We start from the raw sequence: 23797 nt of genomic DNA on the forward strand, positions 1-23797 counted from the left end.
GTTTGAAAAACAATATCAGACCTGGAATACCAGTGGGAACTGGGCATATCCCTACCCCAAACGGGCCAATGAAACATTTGGTGATTGACTATGTGGACATGATTCGTCCTGTTGCAGGATACAGGTACATGTTAGTTGTAGTGGACAGGTTCAGCAGATGGGTAGAAGCATGCCCCACTCGAAAAAAGGATGCTCAGTCTGTAGCAAAGTTCCTATGCAGGGAATTCATACCTAGGTTTGGAATTCCAGATAGGATAGCGTCAGACAATGGTAAGGAATTTGTGGATAAGACGGTAAAGCTTATACTACAAAAGTTGGGAATCAAGCAGAGATTTGGGTGTATTTACTCACCTCAAAGCCAGGGGATGGTAGAGAGGATGAACGGGGTCCTTAAGAACCGTCTTTCTAAGGTCTGTCAGCATACAGGTCTTAATTGGGTGGAAGGACTCCCTCTTGCATTGATGGCCTGTCGTTCCAGTGAGATTCGAGGGCTGCACTTGACTCCCCATGAACTGGCTATGGGGAGAATAATGACAGCTCCCTGTGCACGAACCAGTGGGAAAGGGCCAAGTTTGGCTCTCTTGGAGAGTGACATGAAAGCCTATGTACAGTACATGACTAACCGGCAAAAGAGTATCTCTTCTTATGTGCTCCACAAACAGGAACGTGAAGAGGAGGTGAACGCACAGGAGAGGAAGGACGCGTTGCAACCGGGTGACAAAGTATACGTGAAGGTCTACAGACGGAAGTGGCATGAGGCTCGACGGGAAGGACCATACGAGGTCGTTCGGTGCACTGGGACTGCCATCCAAATCAAGGGGTCCCCCACCTGGTATCACGTTCATCACTGCATCAAGGCACCCGATGAGGACGATGAGGGAGAGCCTCAGCAGGATGGTGAGGAGACCCCTGGGGACGAGGAAGTCCACAGCTTGGACATCCAGGCTGACGAAGATGTTGGTGAGTATCTGCGCCGTGATGCAGATGATGCCGGGGGCCTCGTCCCAGACCCTGTCCAGCCCAGAGATGAGCGGGCCAAGGGAGATCGTGAAGGATCCAGTGACTGCGACACCCCTCTGGGGGGTTCTACCAAGCCTGGTGTTGCCCCTGTTGTCACCCCTTCCGACCCTGACAATGCTCCAGACGGAGATGTCAGCAACCCGGGCGGCTGCCCGGACCAAGGTACCATTGAGAGACACAGACCTGTCAGTGATACACCCCAACCAGACAGATCCCGTGATACACCAAGGCCAATTAGGAGGAAACTCAAGCCATGCCGTTTCAGAGACTAATATACCCCTTAGTGTTCCTACCCCATTGACTTCCTTGGACAATGTTACACTTCACTCACACACTGTTATGCCTGGACGTCAGAAAAGAATGATCACAGCAGGTAGATCTTTTATTTGCCCACATTCACGTTGTACTGTTGATGATTGTTTGATCTATACCGCCGAAGCGGACGAGTGGTATTTACTGGATGCTAAATATGTTACACTTAATCAACACTCAAGCAACACGCAAGAAACTCGTGTGACATTAACTAATGTTGACAAGGTGTTGAACTCGTATTGGTGTGCTAGACGTAATATCGGTGAACAGGTGTCTAGTGAATCCAACAATTTCAAGGACAAAGTTTGTAGGAACGCTCCTGACTATCCACACTACTATAGGTTGGACTGTGAGAAATTTGTGCATGAATATGTTCACGTTGAGTTACCAGGAAAGGTTGAAAATGTTGCTGTGAAGGCTTCTACGAAGGTGATTGTAGTCGCTACTGACGATTATTTGTTGTATGATTCTAATCACCTGGGGACACGGTCCCACCCTAATTCTGCCACTAGTATCATGAAAGATTTTGCTTCAAAAATGAATTATTCTGATTGCTGGATTTGTCAACAGGTCCCTGTAAGTACATCTGCTCCTATGTTTTTCCCCATACCGTTAACTAAAGCAGAATGGTTTCATTATAATTGGCAGGGTTTAGCCCAATTTGTTTTACAGGGCAAGAACCAGAGCTCTTCTTGTCAGCCCAGCACGATTCTGGTTCCTTTAAATTCTTCCTATGCAGGTGTGGATATTGGTGTGTTGGAACGTCTGACAGCAGCAGTTAACGAACACCATAGGCCTAGCGGTGTGGGGAAGGTTATTATTGATAGGCTTACACATTTGTCACAACCAACAGGTCCGAAGAAGATATATATTATCCAAGCTATGTTCGTTCAATTGAATGGTACTGCATTGAGTCCTCATCTGTTATGTTCTGGGAGGGTGACTTCTACACGGTGGAGAGGTTCAGTTGTTATTTCTGGATTGAAATGTAAAGTTGTTGATTGTGCTATGGTGCCTCAAATGAAATTACATGATACCAATACTACCAGACGGCAGAAAGGCACCACGCAGCTTAAGGTCATGCCTCTCGTAAATATTACAACCTGTATTGACATACAATCTCGGCTCAAGGGCAGCGCGCTTCGTCAGCTAGGGGCCGCGTCTTGTATAGGTGGTGTCATTTTCCCGTATCCTGGTACGGAGCTTCAACTCCCGGAGGGTGTGTTTCTTGTGTGTGATAATAATGCATTCTCTAAGCTTCCTGCTTTGAGTGAGGGTCTTTGTTATTTAGCTCATCTGATACCTTTGATTAGGAAAGTTACTCGGGAAGAGATGTCTGTACTTCACAAACAAGCAACCCATCGTAGTCGTAGGGCGTTATCTACCGCTCAGAAGTTTTTTGGCCTAATATTCCCAAGTTATGGTGTCTACAACTCTCAGACTGAATTAAGTGCCCTATCATCCGTTCTTGAAAAACACATTAATGCTTCGGATGCTGTAGTATCTGCCCTGGCTACTGAATTGACTGAAACTAAGAATGTAGCTCTCCAAAATAGAATGGCTTTGGACATTATTTTGGCCAGTCAGGGTGGTACTTGTGCTTTGATAGGCGGTGAATGTTGCAGTTATATTTCGGATTCTGGTAACGCTCTGTATGATTTCCATGAATCTAACAAGAAGGGTATAGAGGATTTACGTAAAGAACACGGTTGGAATACATTGGATTTCTTTGATTCTGCTTTTTCAGGTATTGGTAATATGATCAGGTCCGTCGCTATTATTCTTGTTGTCATTATCATCTGTATTATGTTACTTGGTATTTTAATCAAATGTTTTGGAAAGTGTATTTCTGATGTTCCGGTTAATGCTTTGATGATGGCCGACATAGCTGATGAGCAAAAGCTGGATTCTGCTTTGCTTTCTGATTTTGTTTCCTCTTTTGATGATTTATTTATTAAGTGATGTTTTGTGATTGTTTGCTTCGGTTCCTGTTTGTTTCTTTCTATATCATGTGATTGATGTCGGTTGTGAAGTGTTGTAATGGTTACGCGACAATGGAAGCTCCTGACTATGGAAGTGTTATCAATCTGAGACAGCGGTAAAGGCTGTTCTCCAACTGGGGCCATGTGCTAGCAACCTCTGACCCTGCCGCTTCGAGGACGAGGGAAACATCGGTCGTTGGAAATTTCTGTATCTCAGTTTTTGTATTATGCATGATGAACTGAGTGTGGTTTAATGTTGATGTGTTGATGTGTTGATGTGTTGATGTGTTGGTGTGTTGATGTTGTTGATGTAGTTGATGGGTTGATGTAGTTTTTCTGTCTGTCGTTTAGTTTCGGAACACACTCTGCGTGTTCCGAGGGGGGCTGTGTAGTGTATTTTCATGCTCTGTAACTATAGCGGTGGGCCTCTAAATACACACAATGGCCTTTTGACATGCATGTGCAGAGGATGTAATATCATCATGGGAAGATATAATTGCATTAGGGCCCGAGCCAACAAGACGCCCATAACATAAATTGCATTAGAATTGTATTAGACCATAGGGTGAATTGCATTATAATAAGACAATAACATCCTATTTACAGGCCAGAAAATGACCTCACCTACTATGATCTCACTGGTAAAACTTTGTATCTAACCAAATTAAAATGACGTGGACTCTGTTTTGATTGGCTCAGCGACAGTGACAAGGGGGGGGTATAAAATCCTGTGCACAGAGGGACTCTTTCTCTTTTTGTTCAGATCCCTCTTTTCCTTCATCGGACCACCAGCTCCATTGAGGGGCCATGCTGTGTAACCTGCTTTTTTGAATAAACACTCTTAAATTTGCTCAAGAACTCTTCTTCATGTTTAGCAGTAACAGATACCAAATATATACGAAACTTTCTCAGTCATTCTCTCTTTCGCTGCCTTAATCTCTCCCTATAAAGCTGTCAAACGTGTGTGTGTGTGTGTGTGTGTGTGTGTGTGTGTGGAGGACAATGTAGAAATGTCTCATTGGAGGACAGGTTCATTGTAATGCACATCCGTGATTGATACCATTCCTTATTCCATCCCATGTGTTACAATGACCCGGTCCCGCGCATATTATGCCTCCACCAGCATCCAAAGGTGTGTAGTTTCTTACTTGAGAGCGTATGTAAGTGTGCAGGGGCAGGGAGCTGCGCGCGGTGGACTCCAGGTAGCTGAAGAGGGGCTGACAAACGTGCAGGAACGTAGGCACCACGCGGGCAAAGCACTCATTCTGCAGATAGTCACGCTCACGTCTGTACACGGAACAGACGCATGCACACGCACACGCGCACGCGCACACGCACACACACACACACACACACACACACACACACACACACACACACACACACACACACTTATTGTATTATGAATAGCCTTTCTAACAAATAAATACAACATGTAAACAGTATCTAACTTTCCACCGTTCATTGACCCCCTACCTGAACACCAGGAGTCTCTGAAAGTCCTCAGCCTTCTTCAGGAGGTAGTTGAACGTCCGTTCGATGGGTCGAAATTCATCATCAATCATCTTCACGTCGTCCTGCCAGGAGTCCCATGACTTCTCTGTGCAGTCAACAGTCGATGGCGCCAAAGCACCGTCCACCTGCTCTGACTCTGGAAATCGCGGACATTTCGAATGCAAATGCATGTTGCTTGCTACGGAAATATGCAATTAGGTGTTATCTACATTTGAAGGTTAATTAAGCAGCTATGATTTTAGACTGATTCACCTGTTTTAATCACAATGTCTGGTAATAATTCAGACATTGTCAACGTCTCCTCCTGCACCATGATTTCCTCGAAGGAGGCCATCTCGGATGAGACCTCGATATCCATCTTCGTTTCTCAAAGCTAGCAAGACAGATACATTGCCGACAAAACAAGCCTACAATGTAAAAAAAAAAAAAGTTCTGCTGAATAATTGAACCTACAGTGCACAGAATGTATAGTAGGTCAGTATAAGTTTATACTTACATAAAAGTTTATAAATGATTTGCTAGCCAACAGTGCACGCGTCCGGGATGGTAGGGGATGGTAGGGCAATACCGCTACCTGATTGGTTGGCGAAGCACTCGTGAAGAGCCCCCTCATTGGCTGGCGAGTCTTCCATCTAATAGGCTTGTTGCATCTAATTAGCCAGACTCCTTGCTATAAGCTAGCAATATTGGGCTAACGTAAATCTTATAATGCTAACTGAATGCGCTAGCAATATTGGGCTAACGTAAACGCTAGCTAGCTTCAAGTTATAGTTACTTAGACTAATGTTACTAACCATGAAATGTTATTTACTGAAATGCGGCGTGTGAACGGGTTGAAATGTAGAAACATACCTCACTGTATTCAAAATTCCCTCCAAAAAGGAAGTGTCATCGTGTGGTGTTGGATATGTGACTTTGGAGCAAACCATTGCTGATTTACAGGGGCTTTGTCAATGGGTAACACCATTGACAGAGATTTCTCGGACACATACAAAATGAATAATTTCATGTATATTAATGAGTGAAATTGTTTTTAATTATTATTTTGAACAAATAATGATGAAAATAATATACAAATACATGTATCCTAGTGTTAATTGGAAGAGCAAATCGGACAGCACAAAAACAGCAAATTCCAGTATAGCATATGCATTTTCTGCTAAATAAATGATGGAAGTTGTTGACCTTTTGCATTAAATGAAAGGGAAATGTGCCCCAATATGAAATTGATAATTGCTTGAATTGACTATTTGGTCAAATGTATAAATACTACCCATGGACTTAAAATGTACCCCTAATTATAGAAATTCCTTGGCAAAACTCAGACATCATCTGCCAGTGGTGTTCTCTGAAATATGATAATTTAATTTATCCTGGAATTATTCAACAGGTGACCGAAACTCATGTTGAAGTCAAATGTATGCACCGGATTGGAGTCAACCGCTTTTTCTGGCCAAGTCGGGATGATGTCCTATGGTATTTGCACGATGATATCATCAGAATGATTCCTTCTCCAACACCTGTAACGTCACGTCATGTGGAGATCGACAGAGACATATGGTCCAAGATCTCAGAAGAAGGAGAGGAATGACAAAAGGAAGCTGAAAGGAAAGAAGAAGAGGAAGGAAAGAAGGAAGGAAGGAAACAAGAAAATGATGAAAAGAACACATGGGAGGGGAGAGGGGAGATTTAAAAAGATGTGTTATTAAGTGTCAATGCAGTTAAGTTGATGAGTTCAATTGAATCGATTTTTAAAATATTGTACAACATTAACATTTTGCTCACTTTGTTTATGGAAGCTCAAACATAGTAAACATAGCAACATTGAACAATTTTTATCCATAATTTATTTTGGTATCAGAATAACAAGAAAATGCTTTACATTTGTGGCATCAAAATTAAACGTTTTTATCTTAAAGAAAGGTTTCTCTTTTTCCCCTAATGTGTCCTGTCAATTGTGTTACTCCTCTCAACTGTGTTACTTTGACTGTCAACTGTGTTACATGTGAATTTTGTGTCATAAATCTTTTAAATGTTGGCTAAACTGTAACAACAATGATGGGGGACATTTCTAGAGAGGGAAGTCTTACATAAGGATGTTGAACAACTCTACATTTAGTGTAATGTGGATTTATGTTGAAAAAAGCTTTATGAATGAATGAATGAATGGTCTTTATTGTCATTGATATAGTACAGGTACCATACAACGAAATTTGCGAGGGGGGGGCTCCCCTGGTGCTAGGAAAAAAAATACTAAAAACAAGAAGGGAAAAGAGCTGGTTTACATAAATAAAGGCTATATCCACTATCCACTATACTATACTATACAAATAAAACACTGTGCTGTACTCTATGCTATGGTATAAATATCCTAACATTTCCTATCTCTGAACCTTATGTGCACGAGGGATGTCATATTGCACATAGTATTATTGCACATTCATTTAAAGTGTCGCAGTTTGCAGGTTTGAAATGTTCACAGTTGTGTTTCAGTATTGCACTTGATTACAATCTAGTAGCTGCCATCAAATTGTCTAGATTGTCCAGGGCCTAGAACCTAGGTCTTTGCTGTGTTCAGTACCTGAATGGCCCTAGGGTAGAAGCTGAGCTTCAGTCTATTTGTCCTTGCGGACATGGTCCTGAACCGCCTGCCCGAGGGCAGCCGAACAAAGTGTTCGTTCCCAGGGTGGGATGGGTCTCTGGAGATCTTGGAGGCCTTCCTGAGGCAGCGTGTGTTGTACAGCTCTTCCAGAGAGGGGAGGGGGGCGCCGATGATCTTCTGGGCCGATCTCACGACTCTCTGTAGCGCTTTCCTCTCTGCGGCTGTGCAGTTGGAGAACCACACGCAGATGCAGTAGGTGAGGATGCTCTCCACTGCGCAGCGGTAGAAGGTCACAAGCAGCTCCTGTCTGAGGTGGTATTACCTGAGGACTCTCAGGAAGTAGAGCCGCTGTTGTGCCTTCTTGATGATGGCTGCTGTGTTGGTCTTCCAGGACAGGTCATCCTGTATGGGCACCCCCAGGAATCGGAGAGTTGAGACTCTCTCCACGCTCCCTCCATCGACGAGCAGGGGCTGGACCTCAGATTTTTTCCTCCTGAAGTCCACGATGATTTCCTGGGTCTTTGACTGGTTCAGCAGCAGGTTGTTAACCTTGCACAGCTTGCCCAGCTGCTCCACCTCATCCCTGTACGCCGCCTCGTCCCCCCCCCGAGATGCAGCCCACCACGGTGGTGTCGTCTGCAAACTTTATGATGGAGTTGCTGGGGTGGACGGGGGTGAAGTCGTAGGTGTAGAGGTTGTAGAGGATGGGGCTTAGCACGCAGCCCTGGGGGGACCCAGTGGTGAGTCTGAGGGCTGTGGAGGTGTGGGAGCCCACCCGCACCCTCTGGGGGCGGTCAGACAGGAAGTCCTTGATCCATGCACAGATGGAGTGTGATAGTCCCAGGTCTAGTAGTTTGGTCACTAGCCTGTCTGGAAGGATAGTGTTGAAGGCAGAGCTGAAGTCCACAAAGAGCAGTCTCGCGTAGCTTTTCCCCCTCTCCAGGTGGGATAGAGTGGAGTGGAGAGTCGTCGCGATGGCGTCCTCTGTGGACCTGTGGGCTCTGTAGGCGAACTGGTATGGATCCAGGTTGGGCGGCAGGCGTGTGACTATGTGGGCCCGGACCAGTTTCTCGAAGCACTTCATGATGATTGGTGTGAGTGCCACCGGGCGGTAGTCGTTTAGGCAGCTCACCGTGCTTTTCTTCGGGACTGGGATGATTGTTGAGGTTTTCAGGCAGGGTGGGATGGTGGCCTGGGACAGGGACTGGTTGAAGATGTTGGTGAAAACCCCGGCCAGCTGGTCGGCGCAGTCCCTCAGCACCCGTCCCAGGACGCCATCCGGCCCTGAGGCTTTTCTGGGGTCCACCGCCTTCAGCACGCGTCTGACTTCATGCTCTGTGAGGGTGAGGCTGCTGAGAGCTGGAGAGAGTGGTGTTTGTGTTGTGGTTACCTCCGTTCGCCCCTCGTCGAACCGGGCGTAGAAGGAGTTCAGCTCTTCCGCCAGCAGGGGGTCGTCCTCAGCGGCTGTGAGCCTGTTGGCTCTGAAGTACACACATATTGAAGATCTTTCTCAGTCGTTTTTGCTGTAACAACAGTTACTATACTGTAGCAATTCTCTATATATATACATCAACCACAACCAAGACCAACAAGCTTACCAGAGACCATGTGTGGTCCCTGTGACCAACAGGATGTTGTGAAATGCCGGTATGATTGATAAAAGCCTAACTGTTTAAACATCATGACTGCAGCTACATGTAAACATATGGAACATTATGGTTTGTCTAAATGATCCCATCTAATTAAGCTGTCTAATTGATAGATTGGATTCTTTGGGGGACCCGGGCTACCTAACCTCGCTGGCTCTACTAGATGTGTCGATGTAATCTGATTGGTTGAGAGGGCAGGCCAGGGTGGTGTCGTCAGCATGCGACAAGCAGGGTTGCCAGATGGGGCGGGTTCCCACCGAATGGGCTACTTTTGATCACATTGGGCTCGATAAATAGCATTTAGGTTGGGCTGGATAAATAGCATTCATTTTAGGCGGTATCAAAATGTCTGTGCCTGAAAGATACTGGGCTGGTGGTTTCTGCTGGATTAAGCTGTTTTTAGACTGTGGTTAGGCTGGAAAGTGTTAATCCCATCTGGCAACTCTGGGGCCTGGCCGCGTCATCAGCATGCGACAAGCTGCCAACCACACACACACATACACACTAGACAGCTAGAGAGTTGTGAGATTGAGCTACAAATTGCTTCATAAATCGCATGTCAACATGTTTCGGAGGAAGCTGACATCTTTGGATTATCATAATCCTTCTGGATTCGACTGTAAAGGTATGATAAAGCCAAGCAAAGTCAGCTGTTTTTCAACGAATAATGATGCTGTGAATGAATGTTGCCGGGCTACAGGCAGAGCAGCAGCTGCTCCTGCAGGGTAGCATGGACAGGGTAGCATGGACAGAACCACTCCACATCTAGGAGTTGGTTGATGTAAATGTGTTCGACTATTTCACTTCTATTCCTCCAATAGCAGACTAAATAGGGCTCTCTAATAGTACAGTAGTGTGGTAAAGATGCAAACATAGCTATGTAGCTAGCTACAACACCTCACACACACACAGACAGTCTGCATCAGAGAGGCAAGGCAAGTTTATTTGTATAGCACATTTCATACAACAGGGGCAATTCAAAGTGCTTTACATATATTATTGAAAATACAGCAAGAGGAGCATAGCAAGAAAATAAAAATGACAATGAATAAAAGCAAATATAAGAAGTAAATAGATAAAACATTCAATAAGACAATAGTTAATGGATAAAAGTCATTGATATAAGTGTTTGTGTTTAATCATAACTGCTGCAGAACATGAAGGTTTTTAGCTTAGATTTTTTTTTTAAATGTAAGGGTTTGGGCCTGTTTGATTTCTTCAGGGAGTTTGTTCCAGGAGCATGCGGCAGAGTGACTGAAAGCTGCTAGCCCCATTTGTGACTAACACATACTATTTATATTCCAAATGTACAAAGTAGTACGTCTAGTCACACGTGGCTGTTATTGAGTGACTGTAAGGCAAGGCAAGGCAAGGCAAGGCAAGTTTATTTGTATAGCACATTTCATACAACAGGGGCAATTCAAAGTGCTTTACATGCATTATTTAAAAATACAGCAAGAGGAGCATAAGAAAATAAAAATTACAATGAATAAAAGCAAATATAAGAAGTAAATAGATAAAACATTTAAAAAGACAATAGTTAATGGAAAAAAGACATTGATAGAAGTGTTTGTGTTTAATCATAACTGATGCAAAACATGAAGGTTTTTTAGCTTAGATTTAAATATTTTAAGGGTTTGGGCCTGTTTGATTTCTTCAGGGAGTTTGTTCCAGGAGCATGCAGCAGCGTGACTGAAAGCTGCTGCACCGTGTTTTGTTTTTACTCTTGGAATTATTAGCTGATTTGTCTCAGCTGACCTTAGGGACCTTGCGGGAATATAGGGTGGGAGGAGATCTGATATGTATTTTGGTCCAAGACCATTTTGTGATGTGTATGTAATTAGGAGGATTTTGAATTCAATTCTCTGAGAGACTGGTAGCCAGTGCAGGGATCTCAGGATTGGTGTAATGTGTTCAAATTTCTTTGTTTTTGTTAGGACCCTAGCAGCGGCGTTTTGGATGAGCTGCAATTTACGAACAGCTCCTTTAGATAGGCCTGTTAGTAGACCATTACAATAATCAAGTCTACTCGAAACAAATGCATGGATGAGTTTTTCAAGGTCTTGCTTGGACATGAAACCTCTCATTCTTGTTATGTTTTTCAGGTGATAGTAGGCTGATTTAGTTATTGAGTTTATGTGGCTGTTGAAGTTTAGATCGGAGTCTAGAATTACACCAAGATTTCTGACCTGTTTTTTACTGTGAAGAGAGAGAGAATCAAGTTTTGCACTGACTTTCGATCTTTTGTCAGGTGCACCGAATACAATTATCTCTGTTTTGTCCTTGTTTAGTTGGAGGAAGTTTTGTGTCATCCAGGCGTTTATTTGCTCAATGCAATTACAGAGATTGTCAATGGGACTATAGTCGTTCGGTGAGAGGGCTATGTAGATTTGAGTGTCATCCGCATAGTTGTGGTAGGCAATTTCGTTCTTTTTGTTCAATTTTGACTGTACCACCATGCTGTGACTGTACCACCATGCTATACACTCTGGTGCTGTATAGGTAGATGTGTATGCTGCTGGCCACCTACATTGACGTTGTACCACCATGTTTTCATTTGCCCTGCCAGACGAGACTGAGTTCAGGAACTTCATAGTCTGGCTGGAGGACCAGAAGATCAGACACTACAAGATCGAAGAAAGGGGCAACCTGAGGAACATTCCCAGCTCAGAGTGGCCCAAGTCCTTTGAACAGGTGAGCAAGCAGGGATGCAAACTTGTCACCTACGTCTCATCCAAGTCACATGATGACTATTCTAACTAATCTTCTTGTCTGCTAAACTCCGCTGCTGTTGATGTAACTTTTAGCTTCATGCAGCTTAGGTACAGTTCTAGAGAGTGTGGACGACAGTCACAGTAAGCAACCTGTTTTCAACATAATTATGCGGGTGTTATGGTTAGGGCCGCCGCTGAGGCCACCATTAGTGTTGTCGCTATCCATCTACCACCGCTAGTGCTAGCGATATCCATTTAGCACCGTTATTAGTGCTTGCGCTATCCACCCCCCCCCCCCCCCCCCCCCCCCCCCCCCCATCAACAAAAATGTTATCCGCCCATTGATAATTGTCTTAAAAGAAAGTGTCACCTTTTTGGGCCGTCACCAGTTTGCACCCCTGGCAAGGCTGCTACCTGTGGCACAGTCAGGTGGCCATGATGCAGCAGGCTCATGAACAAGCCCACTGTAGACAGTTGACTATCATCCCCGAATGACGAGTTGCACCACTACCACATCCTGTCTTAACTGTACTATTGTCACCTTTATCTTGTATTATGCCTATTGCCTTATTGTCCACAAATTGTCTGGATACTATTAATGGTATCCTGTCTTATTATTTTAGTTTTTGTGTGTGTGTGTGTGTGTGTGTGTGTGTGTGTGTTATGTCCTGTACTACTGTCACTTTCTTATCTTGAATTATGCCTGTTGCCTTATGCTACAATGTCAGGAACCGAAGCCTAAGGGTTTTACTCTCTTACACGTGTGTAATGTGACGTAACAATAAACGTGAAACTTGAATCATGATGCAGTACGCTAATAATGTATCAATATGTTTTCTGTATTCGATTACCAGATGTCACTAAAGAAAAAACATGTGTTCCATAAAGAGTCAAAGAAAGAACGAAGTCTAGTTAGGCCATATGTCACTCACATCACAGGGTCCTGATAGGCCTACTCATTCTTTGTTTAGTTTCCTTCAACACCATTACCTCACCCAGCCCTGTCCTGATAATCATAGTCAATCAATCATAATCAATAATCAACCTTGCCCTCCACCAGTTGTCACACGGTCATTGTGTTTCTGCCATTCATTTTAGTTTTTCTACTGCTCCTGCATATTATCAACCCTTCAGGAATACTGATATTAAAAGATCCCTCAGATACATTTGTACCCCATGTCTTTGTCCATGACGATTCTGTTGGGAAATATAAATAGTTTGATTTGACTCTTGTTTCCTATGCAGTATCTACAGGATGTGAAATGCCCCTTCAGTGTCCAGGAGAGGCCAGAGGCGGTGGACTGGTTGCTGGGTCTCGCGGTTCGATTTGAGTACGGCGACAACGGTACTGTTTTTAGTATAGAAAAATAGAAATGTCATACAGCTCCAGTCAAAAGTTTGTATCTTGTCCTAGTTTTATTGAACAGATCTGTCGAATATTTTATTCTTAAAGTGTTTAACTCTTTGACTGCCAGCCATGTTCAGAGCGGAGAGCTCCACACTGCCAGACTTTTGGGGCATTTTCGCTGAACTTTGAAGACCCACCAAATATTGAATTTTCGGACTACATAAACATTGAACATATCTACCAAAACTTTAGACTCTCTTCTTTCATCAGAAAAAGAAAGTTTGTTTCTAGCCTCTTTGAGTGTTTAGAAATCGGCCGTAGAACATAGGGTGGTTTCAGCAAAAACACCTGATTTTGACCAATAAACAGAGAAAACGAGCTTTTTCTGCAGAACTTTTTATTTTATTTTATTTTTCTGCACTTTTTCTGTATCATCCGACTCTGAACTGTTTGAAGAGTCGCGCGATGGCCGCGATGCTCCGCAATGCTCCGCGCCGCGTTTGGCACATACCCTGATCCGTTTCGCCATTACTACAACCCACAGCAAGCCACTTCCTTCTCCAGGCTTTTATCGAACTACTGCCCCCATCTGGGACCGAAATACATTACACCCAAGTCTGAAATTCACTCGCTAGGTGTAGAACATGTCAATAACGCGATCCCCGCGGGAAAAAAAAAAAAATTCTATAAGACGCCAATTGGCGTCTTTGGCAGTCAACATTACTATTCTATAAGACGCCAATTGGCGTCTTTGGCAGTCAATGAGTTAATTCAGTGCCCATAATTGTGTGAACTTAGCAACATGGTGCACACTGACTGCACATTATCACTCTGACTGCAATGTTCCGACAGTGCCACTAGATGGCGACCTCGTCACAGACGTGGCAGCTCGCAAAAGAATGTCAGTTAATCTTCATCTCGCTCCCACTGCAGTATGGTTTTGTGTTATCTTCAGTGTGCAGTAATGTAAATGAATGACATTTAGCATTAATATCCACTCTTGTTTTAAAGCAAAGCTGTGCTGTATCGACGGGTTAGGTCTTAGTTATTTTGACTGATAATGTTGAGTAGTAAAGCCATTCTGCATGTTGATTAGGGAGCTGTCAGTGTCCTTCTACACTTACCATGTTAATATGGTGCTGAGACTGTGTTTGTTTGAATAAATAGGCGACACATTGATGTCAATGGGACTCAATGGGTCATAAATAGAAATGCAGTCCTGAGGTAAGTTTTTAAACTGTGTAGCTGTTTGTCCCACTCCCTCCACAGTCGACAAGTACAAGAATTGCCCAAAAGCAACGGCCTCCATCAGCACTGAGAAACCTTCTGATCCTCTCATTAACCTGGACAGTGAGTCTCCCCCCCCCCCCTCTCATTAACCTGGACAGTGAGTCTCCCCCCCCCCCTCCTTCACCCTCCTCCTTTACACACACCTCATCTCCTCCGTCCTTTACACCTCTCCTTTCCTCCCTCTCTTCCTCCGTCTGTCCTCTTCTCTACCTTGACTCTCCCTGATTCCTCCTCTTCTCTTCCTCCTCCTCCTCTCTTCCTCTTCCTCTCTCCGTCTTCCTCCTCTCTTCCTCTTCCTCAGTGGTTTCCTGTGATAGAGTGGTGTGTGATTAAAGAATGTGGGTCTGCACTGAAGTGGCTTAGCCAGCCCAGCATGTCAACCCTGACCACCAGACTTGTTTACTCACACCCACAAATCATGTGTGTCTGTGTCTGTGTCTGTATGTCTGTGCGTGTGTGTGTCTGTGCGTGTGTGTGTCTGTGCGTGTGTGTGCGTGTGTCTGTGTATGTCGGCGTCTGCGTGTGTGTGTCTGTGCGTGTGTGTGCGTGTGTCTGTGTATGTCGGCGTCTGCGTGTGTATGTCTGTGCGTGTCTGTGCGTGTGTGTGTCTGTGCGTGTGTATGTCGGCGCATGTGTGTCTGTTCGTGTGTATGTCTGTGCGTGTGTGTGTGTGTGTGTCTGTGTGTGTGTGTATGTCGGCGTCTGCGTGTGTATGTCTGTGCGTGTGTGTGTCTGTGCGTGTGTGTGTCTGTGCGTGTGTATGTCGGCGCATGTGTGTCTGTTCGTGTGTATGTCTGTGCGTGTGTGTGTGTGTGTGTGTGTCTGTGTGTGTGTGTATGTCGGCGTCTGCGTGTGTATGTCTGTGCGTGTGTGTGTCTGTGCGTGTGTATGTCGGCACATGTGTGTCTGTTCGTGTGTATGTCTGTGCGTGTCTGCGCGTGTGTGTGTGTGTGTGTGTGTGTGTGTGTGTGTGTGTGTGTGTGTGCGTGCGTGTCTGTCTTTTACTCCCTAAGGCAACAACCCTGACTTCAAGGCAGGCGTCATGGCCCTGGCGAACATTTTAAAGATCCAGCGTCATGACGACTATCTGGTTATGCTAAAGGTGAGTATGTGTCACTCAAAAAGCTCAGAAACGCAGCAATGTCAAATCAATGAAACACTGATCTGGTACTTGGGTGGGTCAAGATCTTTCTGATTTTAAAGCGGATTCGGTGGTTGTGATCTGTGATTTCTTTCACCTAACAAAGGCTATAAGGATCCTCATCCAAGACAGGCTCAATCCAGAAGCCATTACCAAGGCCGGCCAGTCAAAGGAGGTAAGCTCTTTGTCCAAGCCTTATACAGCCTTATACAGTACACGTGTGTCGTTTATCAAATGCTGAAAATGTATCCAAAGAGAAAAACGTACGTTCTCTCAACCCAACATTTAAACGGAGTTCACACACAATCTATCTGCAATGTTGAGGAACCGAAGCCTAAGGATTTGACTTTCTTATACTTGTATAATTGGACAAAACAATAAACTTGATTCTGATCCAAGCAGACACATTTATATCACGTTCCTGTCAGAGTGTGATAGGTGGACGGCCTGTTTGCCTCAGAAGTGTCCTGTGTTGAGGAGTTTTTTCCAGAGCCTGCAGTGTGTTTGCACCCCTGTCGTCCTGATTGCCTCTTAATGGCTGTGATGTATCTCTTCCTGTTTGGCCGTCCGTCCTCTAGGGTCTTCCCGTGGCCCTGGACAAGCACGTCCTGGGGTTCGACACCGGAGGTGAGTCCTTGACTTGTCTGCCACTATATTATGTCTATTATCCTGTTCCACAGACTGGCCGTTGTACAGCATGGCGCGGGTCCAGAGGAACACTGTCCCCCATAGCTGCTTGAGCTCTTACACCTTTTTTCTTTCTTTTTATTATTATATTTTTTTTATCGTTTGTATTTTCGTTCCGGTGTCTTTTTTTTCTTTTACCAAGTCGGCAAGGTCATTTTTCAATTGACAGATTATGAAAGTGCAGATTGTAAACTTTCAAAGGATGTGTCATACATTGAAATATTGAAGATAGTTGAAGATAATGCTTATTTGAATGTTGGTACACCTCAATTCAACTAGCGCAGAATATTGCCCTGAACCAAAGCAAACTGGTTTCAGACTGGCCTCCATCGCCCTAGTTAACTAACAACAAAGAACATCTGTATATAGATTGTATGCTGGTATATCGTGAACATGCTATAAACGCAATACGTCTCATGTCACATGATGCACAAGCTAACACCTTCCTGTCTGCTAAACTCCACTGCTGTTGAAATAACTGTTAGCTTCAGGCAGCTATGTACAATTCCAGACAGCTTAGCGAACACAGTCACATTAACACTAGAACAGCCGTGCCTTTTTTACCTACTCAAAGAGTCGCCTCAGGGGGTCAAATGACCATAATCTTTACAATGGAAAGCTGCTATTAGCACACAACAACCACTAGTTGTCCGCTTGTAAATTAGCCTGCTTCCTACACAGAAAAACTGCAAAATAGCTTTATACTAGCTTATCCTGATGTGATTTAGAAAATGTAAGGATACTGGGTGGTAGAACGCACATATCTAGGAAAAGTCATTAAAGGAGGGTCCTGAAATTTGAGTGCAAAGATATGAAACATTTTTTACTCAAATGACCCCTCATGGCTGAAGTGTTAAGCAACCTGTTTTCAAAGTAATTAAGCGTGTGTTAAGGTCAGGGCCGCCGCTACTTACATCATTGTTAGGCCACCGCTAGTGCTAGCGCTATCCATGTAGGACTGTTAGTGCTAGCACCCTCCCCCCCCCCCTCCCAGCATATAGTAGGCTACACCTTGAATTCATTCTCTGGGAGAACACAAAACAGCTGTTATGAACAGAGGTGTCTGACATGGTAGGTGTCTGACATGGTAGGAACCAAGTTTAACATGTTTCAATTTGCTTCAAAGTGTATTGGATGTATTGGATTAATTAATGTATTGATCGGATGTGTGTGCGAACCCGGGTGGCTACTGTGTACGACTCGGCATAAAACACTTTGATCCTCACACAAGACAGTCAGACAGCTGTCTAGACATCGTATTGGCCTAAACTAATCCGGAGTCCTTATTTTCATTGCGAGTGGGATAGATTGTTACCAGAGCCGTTGGTTTCATCCTTCAGGCCGTTACTGAAACTTACTGAGGAAGTTGCGGCAATTTAGCTGCCAACATGCTAACGATGTCGGCCCTTCTCCCAGGAAACACGACACGTGACTTATCACTGTGGAGAGTCATGTGTCTTTTCCCTGTGAACCACCACTGGCTTGTCTTCCTCTTTAACATCCTTTCAACCCCGTGTCGAGGGGTTCCGTCACTCTTAAAAACCATCGCTTTATTACTTTATCAATGTAGGGTTACTTATTATTATTATTATTATTATTATTGTGTTTTTTTTTATCTGAATGCTGCAATGTTGATGTTGAGGGACCAAAGCATCTTGTGTACTTGTACAGTAAGATGGAATAAAAGTGATTCTGATTGTTGTGAAGAGTGTAGTCAGCAGCAGCATAGGACTGCGACGTCGTCCCCATGCTGTCATAGGTTTATATGTAAAATGATCATTAACTTATATATTAACTCATAGCCTACTATATTGCATCATATTCCATTTCCATATTGTACCCTGTACAGCATTTTGCACTGCTGTTTCTACTGCAGTACGACTGGTCCCGGTGTAGTACGACTACCATCACTTTATCACTTTATTATAACTTACTTTACTTATTGTACTTTATTCTGTTATTGTTGAGTTTGTATCTTGCTGCAATGCCAATGTTGAAGAACCGAAGCTGAAGGTTTTGACTCTTGTGTACCTTGGATGTAATAAAAGCGATTCTGATGACGGTGTCTCCTCGCTGCAGACACCACCCTGAACAAGGCTGCTCACTCACTTACACACACACTTACACACACACTCACACACACACACACACACACACACACACAAACAAACACACATTAACTGTGTGTCCTCTCTGCAGACGCCACTCTGAACGAGGCAGCTCAGATCCTGCGTCTGCTCCACATAGAGGAGCTGAGGGACCTGCAGACCAGGATCAACCAGGCCATCGTAGCTGTGCAGGCCATCATCGCTGACCCCAGGACAGACCACCGCCTGGGCAAGGTCGGCAGATGACCTGCCCCTCCCCCCCAGCCAGCTTGACCCCCCAAAACTCCAGCTTGATGACCCCCCCCCCCCAAAAAGAAAAGGAAACCACACACATGGTCTTCGTCCACACAGATCATTAACAAAGTCACAGTCGACCAAACTATGAACATACAGCGGCCTAAAGACCCTGTCTTTATTTTATTTTCTCCCCCCCCCCAACGACCATGAAGAAGCCTTTGTTGGATTGTTTGTTTTCTGAAGGATTGTGGGAAAGATTTGAGTGAAATGGACGTCTTTTTGTTTTATTAACAACAAAGCCTTTTCCTTAATGTATGGAAGGAGTTGGGGATGGTGTGTTTGTAAGAAGTGGGTTTCAAACAAGAAGTGTGTGGTTGGTTTGTGTTTGTAAGAGATGGAAGTGGTTATCTGATGGTTCTTTGAAATGAAGCTTGAGTAGGAGGATGGGTTGAGTAGGAGCCAAACCAAAGATTGAGTAAGACAGAGTATATATATACTGAATCAGTAAACCTATTATCAAGTCCTGAATCACATTTTATTGTTATAAATATCACATCTTACAAAAAGATACAAAAGGATTAAAAAAATAACTGGTAAAAACAAGTATTTGGCAAAACGTCAATGCAATTTCATATATGAAATACAAATTCTTATTAGTGCACAACATACTCAAATACTGCATTGCTGTGTGTTCATTCATACACATTAACAGTTACAACAGGACTTGTGGCTCAATGATAGTATTTTGTATTTTTTTTCAAAGCTCTTATTTTCTTTGGCTTTCTATATAAAAAAATCTAAAACAAAAAAACAACTCACATACAAAAATACAGTAGAAAGAAATGAGGTATAAAACAAATTTACAAAACTTTTATTTGGATGGGGAAATAGTCACGGTTGGGCATTTGTAAATTTGCTCTGGTGGTCGTCGTGGTTGCGGGAACCCTTGTTCCTCTTAAGTTGAGTGTCCTTCTCTCCGTCTCCGTAGCAGTCTGTGAAAGGGTTCTCACACGGCAAGCACTTCAAGACTCGCCCAGAAATAGCACCAAGAGACCTGGTCTCTGTCATTAGAGTCTCCCTGTAACAGATAATAACCACATTAGGTCACCGGCCTCCTCCGAAACCTCACAGGAACACTCCCAGAAACACCTCACATCCTCAACACCTCCACTCCCGTTGACAGCAGACAGCCACAGAACAAACATTACATCCAAACTTGTCATTTTTTTTACCACCCATAACAGTAAAATACCCCTCTTTTTAAAAAAGATCTGGGAGTGTAGTTTCCACAAACACAGACTGTGATCTTCTCCAGGCTGTTGCCTCAGGTTTGCACACACACACACACACACACACAGGTTCTTTGAAGTGCTTTGAAGTACCCTGCGATGACCGGTCACATTTCGTCACCGGGGTCTGAAGTACTGTGATTTGGCAGCAGGTGCCTTCTACTTTTTTCCAGCAAGAGAGCTTCCTAGTTGGCTGGTTTCTGTGTGCGGAGGCCTTTGTGTGTCATGTCTGTCATTTGGCTCCTAGGTTTCTTTCTCTTGCAGGTGTCAAGTCAGCTCAGATATATAGTACTGGAACACTAAAACTAAGTATGGGCCCAGGACCCAGTTGTTCCAAACGTTTAATCTGGATCAGAATCATCCTGGATCCGTTTTTTTGCTATCCAGGATCAGATCTATCTGGCTGATTTTGAGTCGTATAGGGGGGAAATCAGCCAGCCCGATCTTGATCCTGGATCGGAGAAAAGAATCGGGATCCATTCTGATCCAGATTAAAGGTTTTTGAACAACTGGGCCCTGGGTATTAGATCTGCCCATCTCTGTTCCCGCCAGAGGGGATCCAATAGAGCTCTGACACACCTTGTATGAAAAGGCAAAAAACAGTGAACGACATTACCTCACAACGTGAGGTAGGTAAGATGTTTGGCGTTACCTTATAGGCAGTGGGCAGTTGCTATGGTGATGCCGTACAGGTGAGACCTCTGTTCAGGTAGGTACTCGTCCGTAAACAGGCTGCTCTCCCGACTCAGAGCGATGACTCCGTCCCTACAAACACCACCGCAGGAGACACGTCAATCAACTGCAACAGACTTCATACAATAACTACATAGATATTTTCCAATAACAATCTACAACCTGAATGAACAAAACTGTACTGATACTGCCGCGTGGGGATGAGTAAAGTTGTATAGAATGGAACTGAATTTAATAGTATAAACTCAACTATTGCAGTCTTGTCTGTCTTTGAGACAATAACTGATCTGAACTCGAGGACGAAATCTCCCTGAGGAAAAAAAAAAGCCCAAACCGCAGTTCTTGTGACGTATGAGGCTGTCACATGTTATTTATGCGCCTGTTGTTCCTCTGAGAGTGGGGGTGGGGGGAGCGAGTTGTGAGAGGAGTGAATAAACTACGCATTTTGTGCTTTTCACCGAAAAACTAATCTCAGATTCCTTTGTTCCTTTCGACTCTACTACCAGAGTACAAGAACAAAGACAACGACACTCATTTGGCATCTAGCCAAAAGCCATAAAGATATATGTACAGTGAGAAATGTATAGTAAGATATATGCAGTAGATATGTACAGAGCAAGCTCTATTTATACATCTGTACATACCATACTGTACATACCTTAACTGTACATAGTTCATAACTATATACCTCTAACTACCGTACTTGCCATACTGTACCTATCACCATTTATTTATATATTCCTATTTGCACTTCTGGTTAGATGCTAAACTGCATTTCGTTGTCTGGTACTTGCAATGGCAACAAAGTTTAATGTAATGTAATCTAATGTAATGTAATGTAATCTATGAACCCCTGGGGAGCCCCCCCCCCCCCCCTCTTACCTCCTCCAGTCCGTGTAGTAGAAGTGGTTGGCGTAGAACACCATGCTGAAGGGGTAGTTCATGTTGCTGCTGACCACCCTCCTGCCCGACCCGTCTGAACCAATACACTCCAGACGCTTGGTCCCTGAGAGAGAGAGCGGGGGGGGGGGGGAGGGAGAGAGAGAGAGAGGAGAGGGGAGAGAGCAAGAGAGGTAGAGGGAGGCGGGGGGGAGAGAGAGAGAGGGAGGGGGGGAGGGAGTAGAGAGGGAGAGAGAAATGGAGAGAGAGGGGGAGAGAAGGAGGGGGGGGAGAGGGAGAGGGAGAGAGGGGGGGGGGTTATTTGGGGTCCATCAGATGACCCTGCAGTGTTTCTCAACCTCCAGGCCTCCTGAGCAGCAGCAGACCTCCTTACACAGATAAATACACCAACTGCATCCCTCTGTCCAACACACCTGGGCCTCTTTCCAACTTTAACATCTGTGTGTGTGTGTGTGTGCACGTGCGTGCGTGCATGTGTGTGCATGCGTGCGTACGTCCGTGTATGCTCCTGTTGCTGGACAAATACAGTTTATTCATTTATCCTGCGATCTCTCCTGTCATCTCCATCTCCTGTCTGTCTGTCTGTCTGTCTGTCTGTCTGGTGAGAAGGCGGAGGTGCTCCTGTCTGTCTGTCTGTCTGGTGAGAAGGCTGAGGTGCACCTGTCTGTCTGTCTGTCTGTCTGTCTGATGAGAAGTCTGAGGTGCACCTGTCTGTCTGTCTGTCTGTGTGGTGAGAAGGCTGAGGGGCTCACCTGCGTCCGCCCAGCACACCTGTCGTGTGGCGGAGTCGAAGGTCAGGGCGTTGGGCAGGCCGATCCCGTCCTTCACCAGGACCTTCCTGTCCTGGCCGTCCACAGACGACCTCTCGATCTTAGGAGCCTCCCTGTTCCAGTCTGTCCAGTAGAGGGTCCTGATGGAAGACAGGACAAAGGGTTGAGGGTCACCGGTTACCGGAGCTGACGCTTTTCTCCAAAGCGTCTTACATTGCAGTGAGTGCATAAACCTTTCAGTGTATATATGGTCCCAGTGGGAATCAAACCCACAACCGCAGCGTTGTTAGCGCCATGCTCCACCAACTGAACCACAGACGACCACCTCTGAACCTGTGTGGTCCTGTAGTGTGTGATTATGGATACTGTGTATTTTCTTGAGGAAAACAAAATATGAAGCTTTGGTAATTACATTGGTCAAGACTTGCAAAACTGACTTTGCAATAGAGTTTAACTGCTGTTTTCGTCTTGCGTAACATTGACGGGGTGCCAAGATATCTATCCAGCATGGGTTTACAAACGCTATTATGGTCACCAATTTCACAACCACTTTATGTACCCCCTGTGTGTTAAAGCAAATATTGTTTTTCCACATTATCAGATCGTACCGAGAGAGAAATCCAACTGCTTAATGTTGCCCCTAGGATTTGTCAAACATATGGTTTGAATGAATACATCTAATCTGACAAAATAAGATCTAACAAGCATTATTCTTTATTGTGAAAAGAACTAGAGCCCAGGGGGCTTTGGAATACATGTTAATATTTGCTTCTTACATTACAATACATTATCCTAACATCAGTGTACATAGCACTAAACCCAAATAATAATAATTTAAAAATAAGCTGTATGGCTCAAATTACTTTTTCTGAGAAAAAGCCAAGTCTGAGTGAAGTTCTGTGTAATCGCTGCTCCGCATGACTGCCTTCATGATTAAGCGTGCAGCTTCATGACTTCTAAGGCTGAACACACAGCTGAATATCTAATATTTACACACACACACACACACACACACACACTTGTAGCTGTGCTGATTGGCCATGTTGTTTGAATTACACGCTCTCCTGGACACACCTGGCAGGAAGGACCGTCAACAGAGCCAAGGGAGTCTGGAACAGAGCCAGAGATTCTCCTCAACACAGGTAACACACACATACACACACACACACGCACACGCATGCACACACATACACACACACACACGCACGCACACACACACACGCACACACACACACACACACACACACACACACACACACACACAAGCACGCAGATGTGGAGCAATGCTCAGGATCAGACACACACACACACACACACACATACATCAGGATCAGCATGTGTGGTTCCTGGCCCACACACTGCCTGCCTACCCCTCCCCAGACACACACACAGATGGAGGGAGGGAGGGGGGGAGAGAGGGAGGGAGGGAGGGAGAGGGGGTGAGAGAGAGAGAGAGACAGAGAGAGAGTTGGGGTGAGAGAGAGAGAGGAGGGAGAGAGAAACAGAGAGAGAGCAAAAGGGTGAGAAAGGGTGAAAGAGA

General features: G+C 44.6%; 2 protein-coding genes across 2 annotated transcripts in view; one reads left to right on the plus strand and one right to left on the minus strand.

The window, feature by feature from the left end:
* Window positions 1-9564: 9564 nt before the first annotated feature.
* On the plus strand, window positions 9565-19196 carry rtraf (RNA transcription, translation and transport factor). Its single transcript, XM_080525674.1, has 8 exons — window positions 9565-9705; window positions 11650-11774; window positions 13040-13139; window positions 14412-14492; window positions 15446-15534; window positions 15680-15748; window positions 16152-16200; window positions 18460-19196. The coding sequence occupies exons 1-8, from the start codon at window positions 9645-9647 to the stop codon at window positions 18612-18614; spliced, it is 729 nt and encodes a 242-aa protein (XP_080381800.1). The 5' UTR covers window positions 9565-9644; the 3' UTR covers window positions 18615-19196.
* A 145-nt stretch (window positions 19197-19341) lies between these two features.
* Window positions 19342-23797, minus strand: part of nid2a (nidogen 2a (osteonidogen)) — a gene marked incomplete at its 5' end in the record, with an annotated part of 52101 nt that continues 47645 nt past the window's right edge. The window contains 4 exon segments of the mRNA XM_080527164.1: window positions 19342-19683; window positions 20547-20659; window positions 21470-21593; window positions 22240-22397. Coding sequence (XP_080383290.1) covers window positions 20548-20659; window positions 21470-21593; window positions 22240-22397 — 394 coding nt within the window. The 3' untranslated portion in view covers window positions 19342-19683; window position 20547.

The sequence above is a fragment of the Nansenia antarctica genome (genome assembly GCF_963989245.1).
Source record: "Nansenia antarctica genome assembly, chromosome: 3".
Classification (NCBI taxonomy): domain Eukaryota; kingdom Metazoa; phylum Chordata; class Actinopteri; order Argentiniformes; family Microstomatidae; genus Nansenia; species Nansenia antarctica.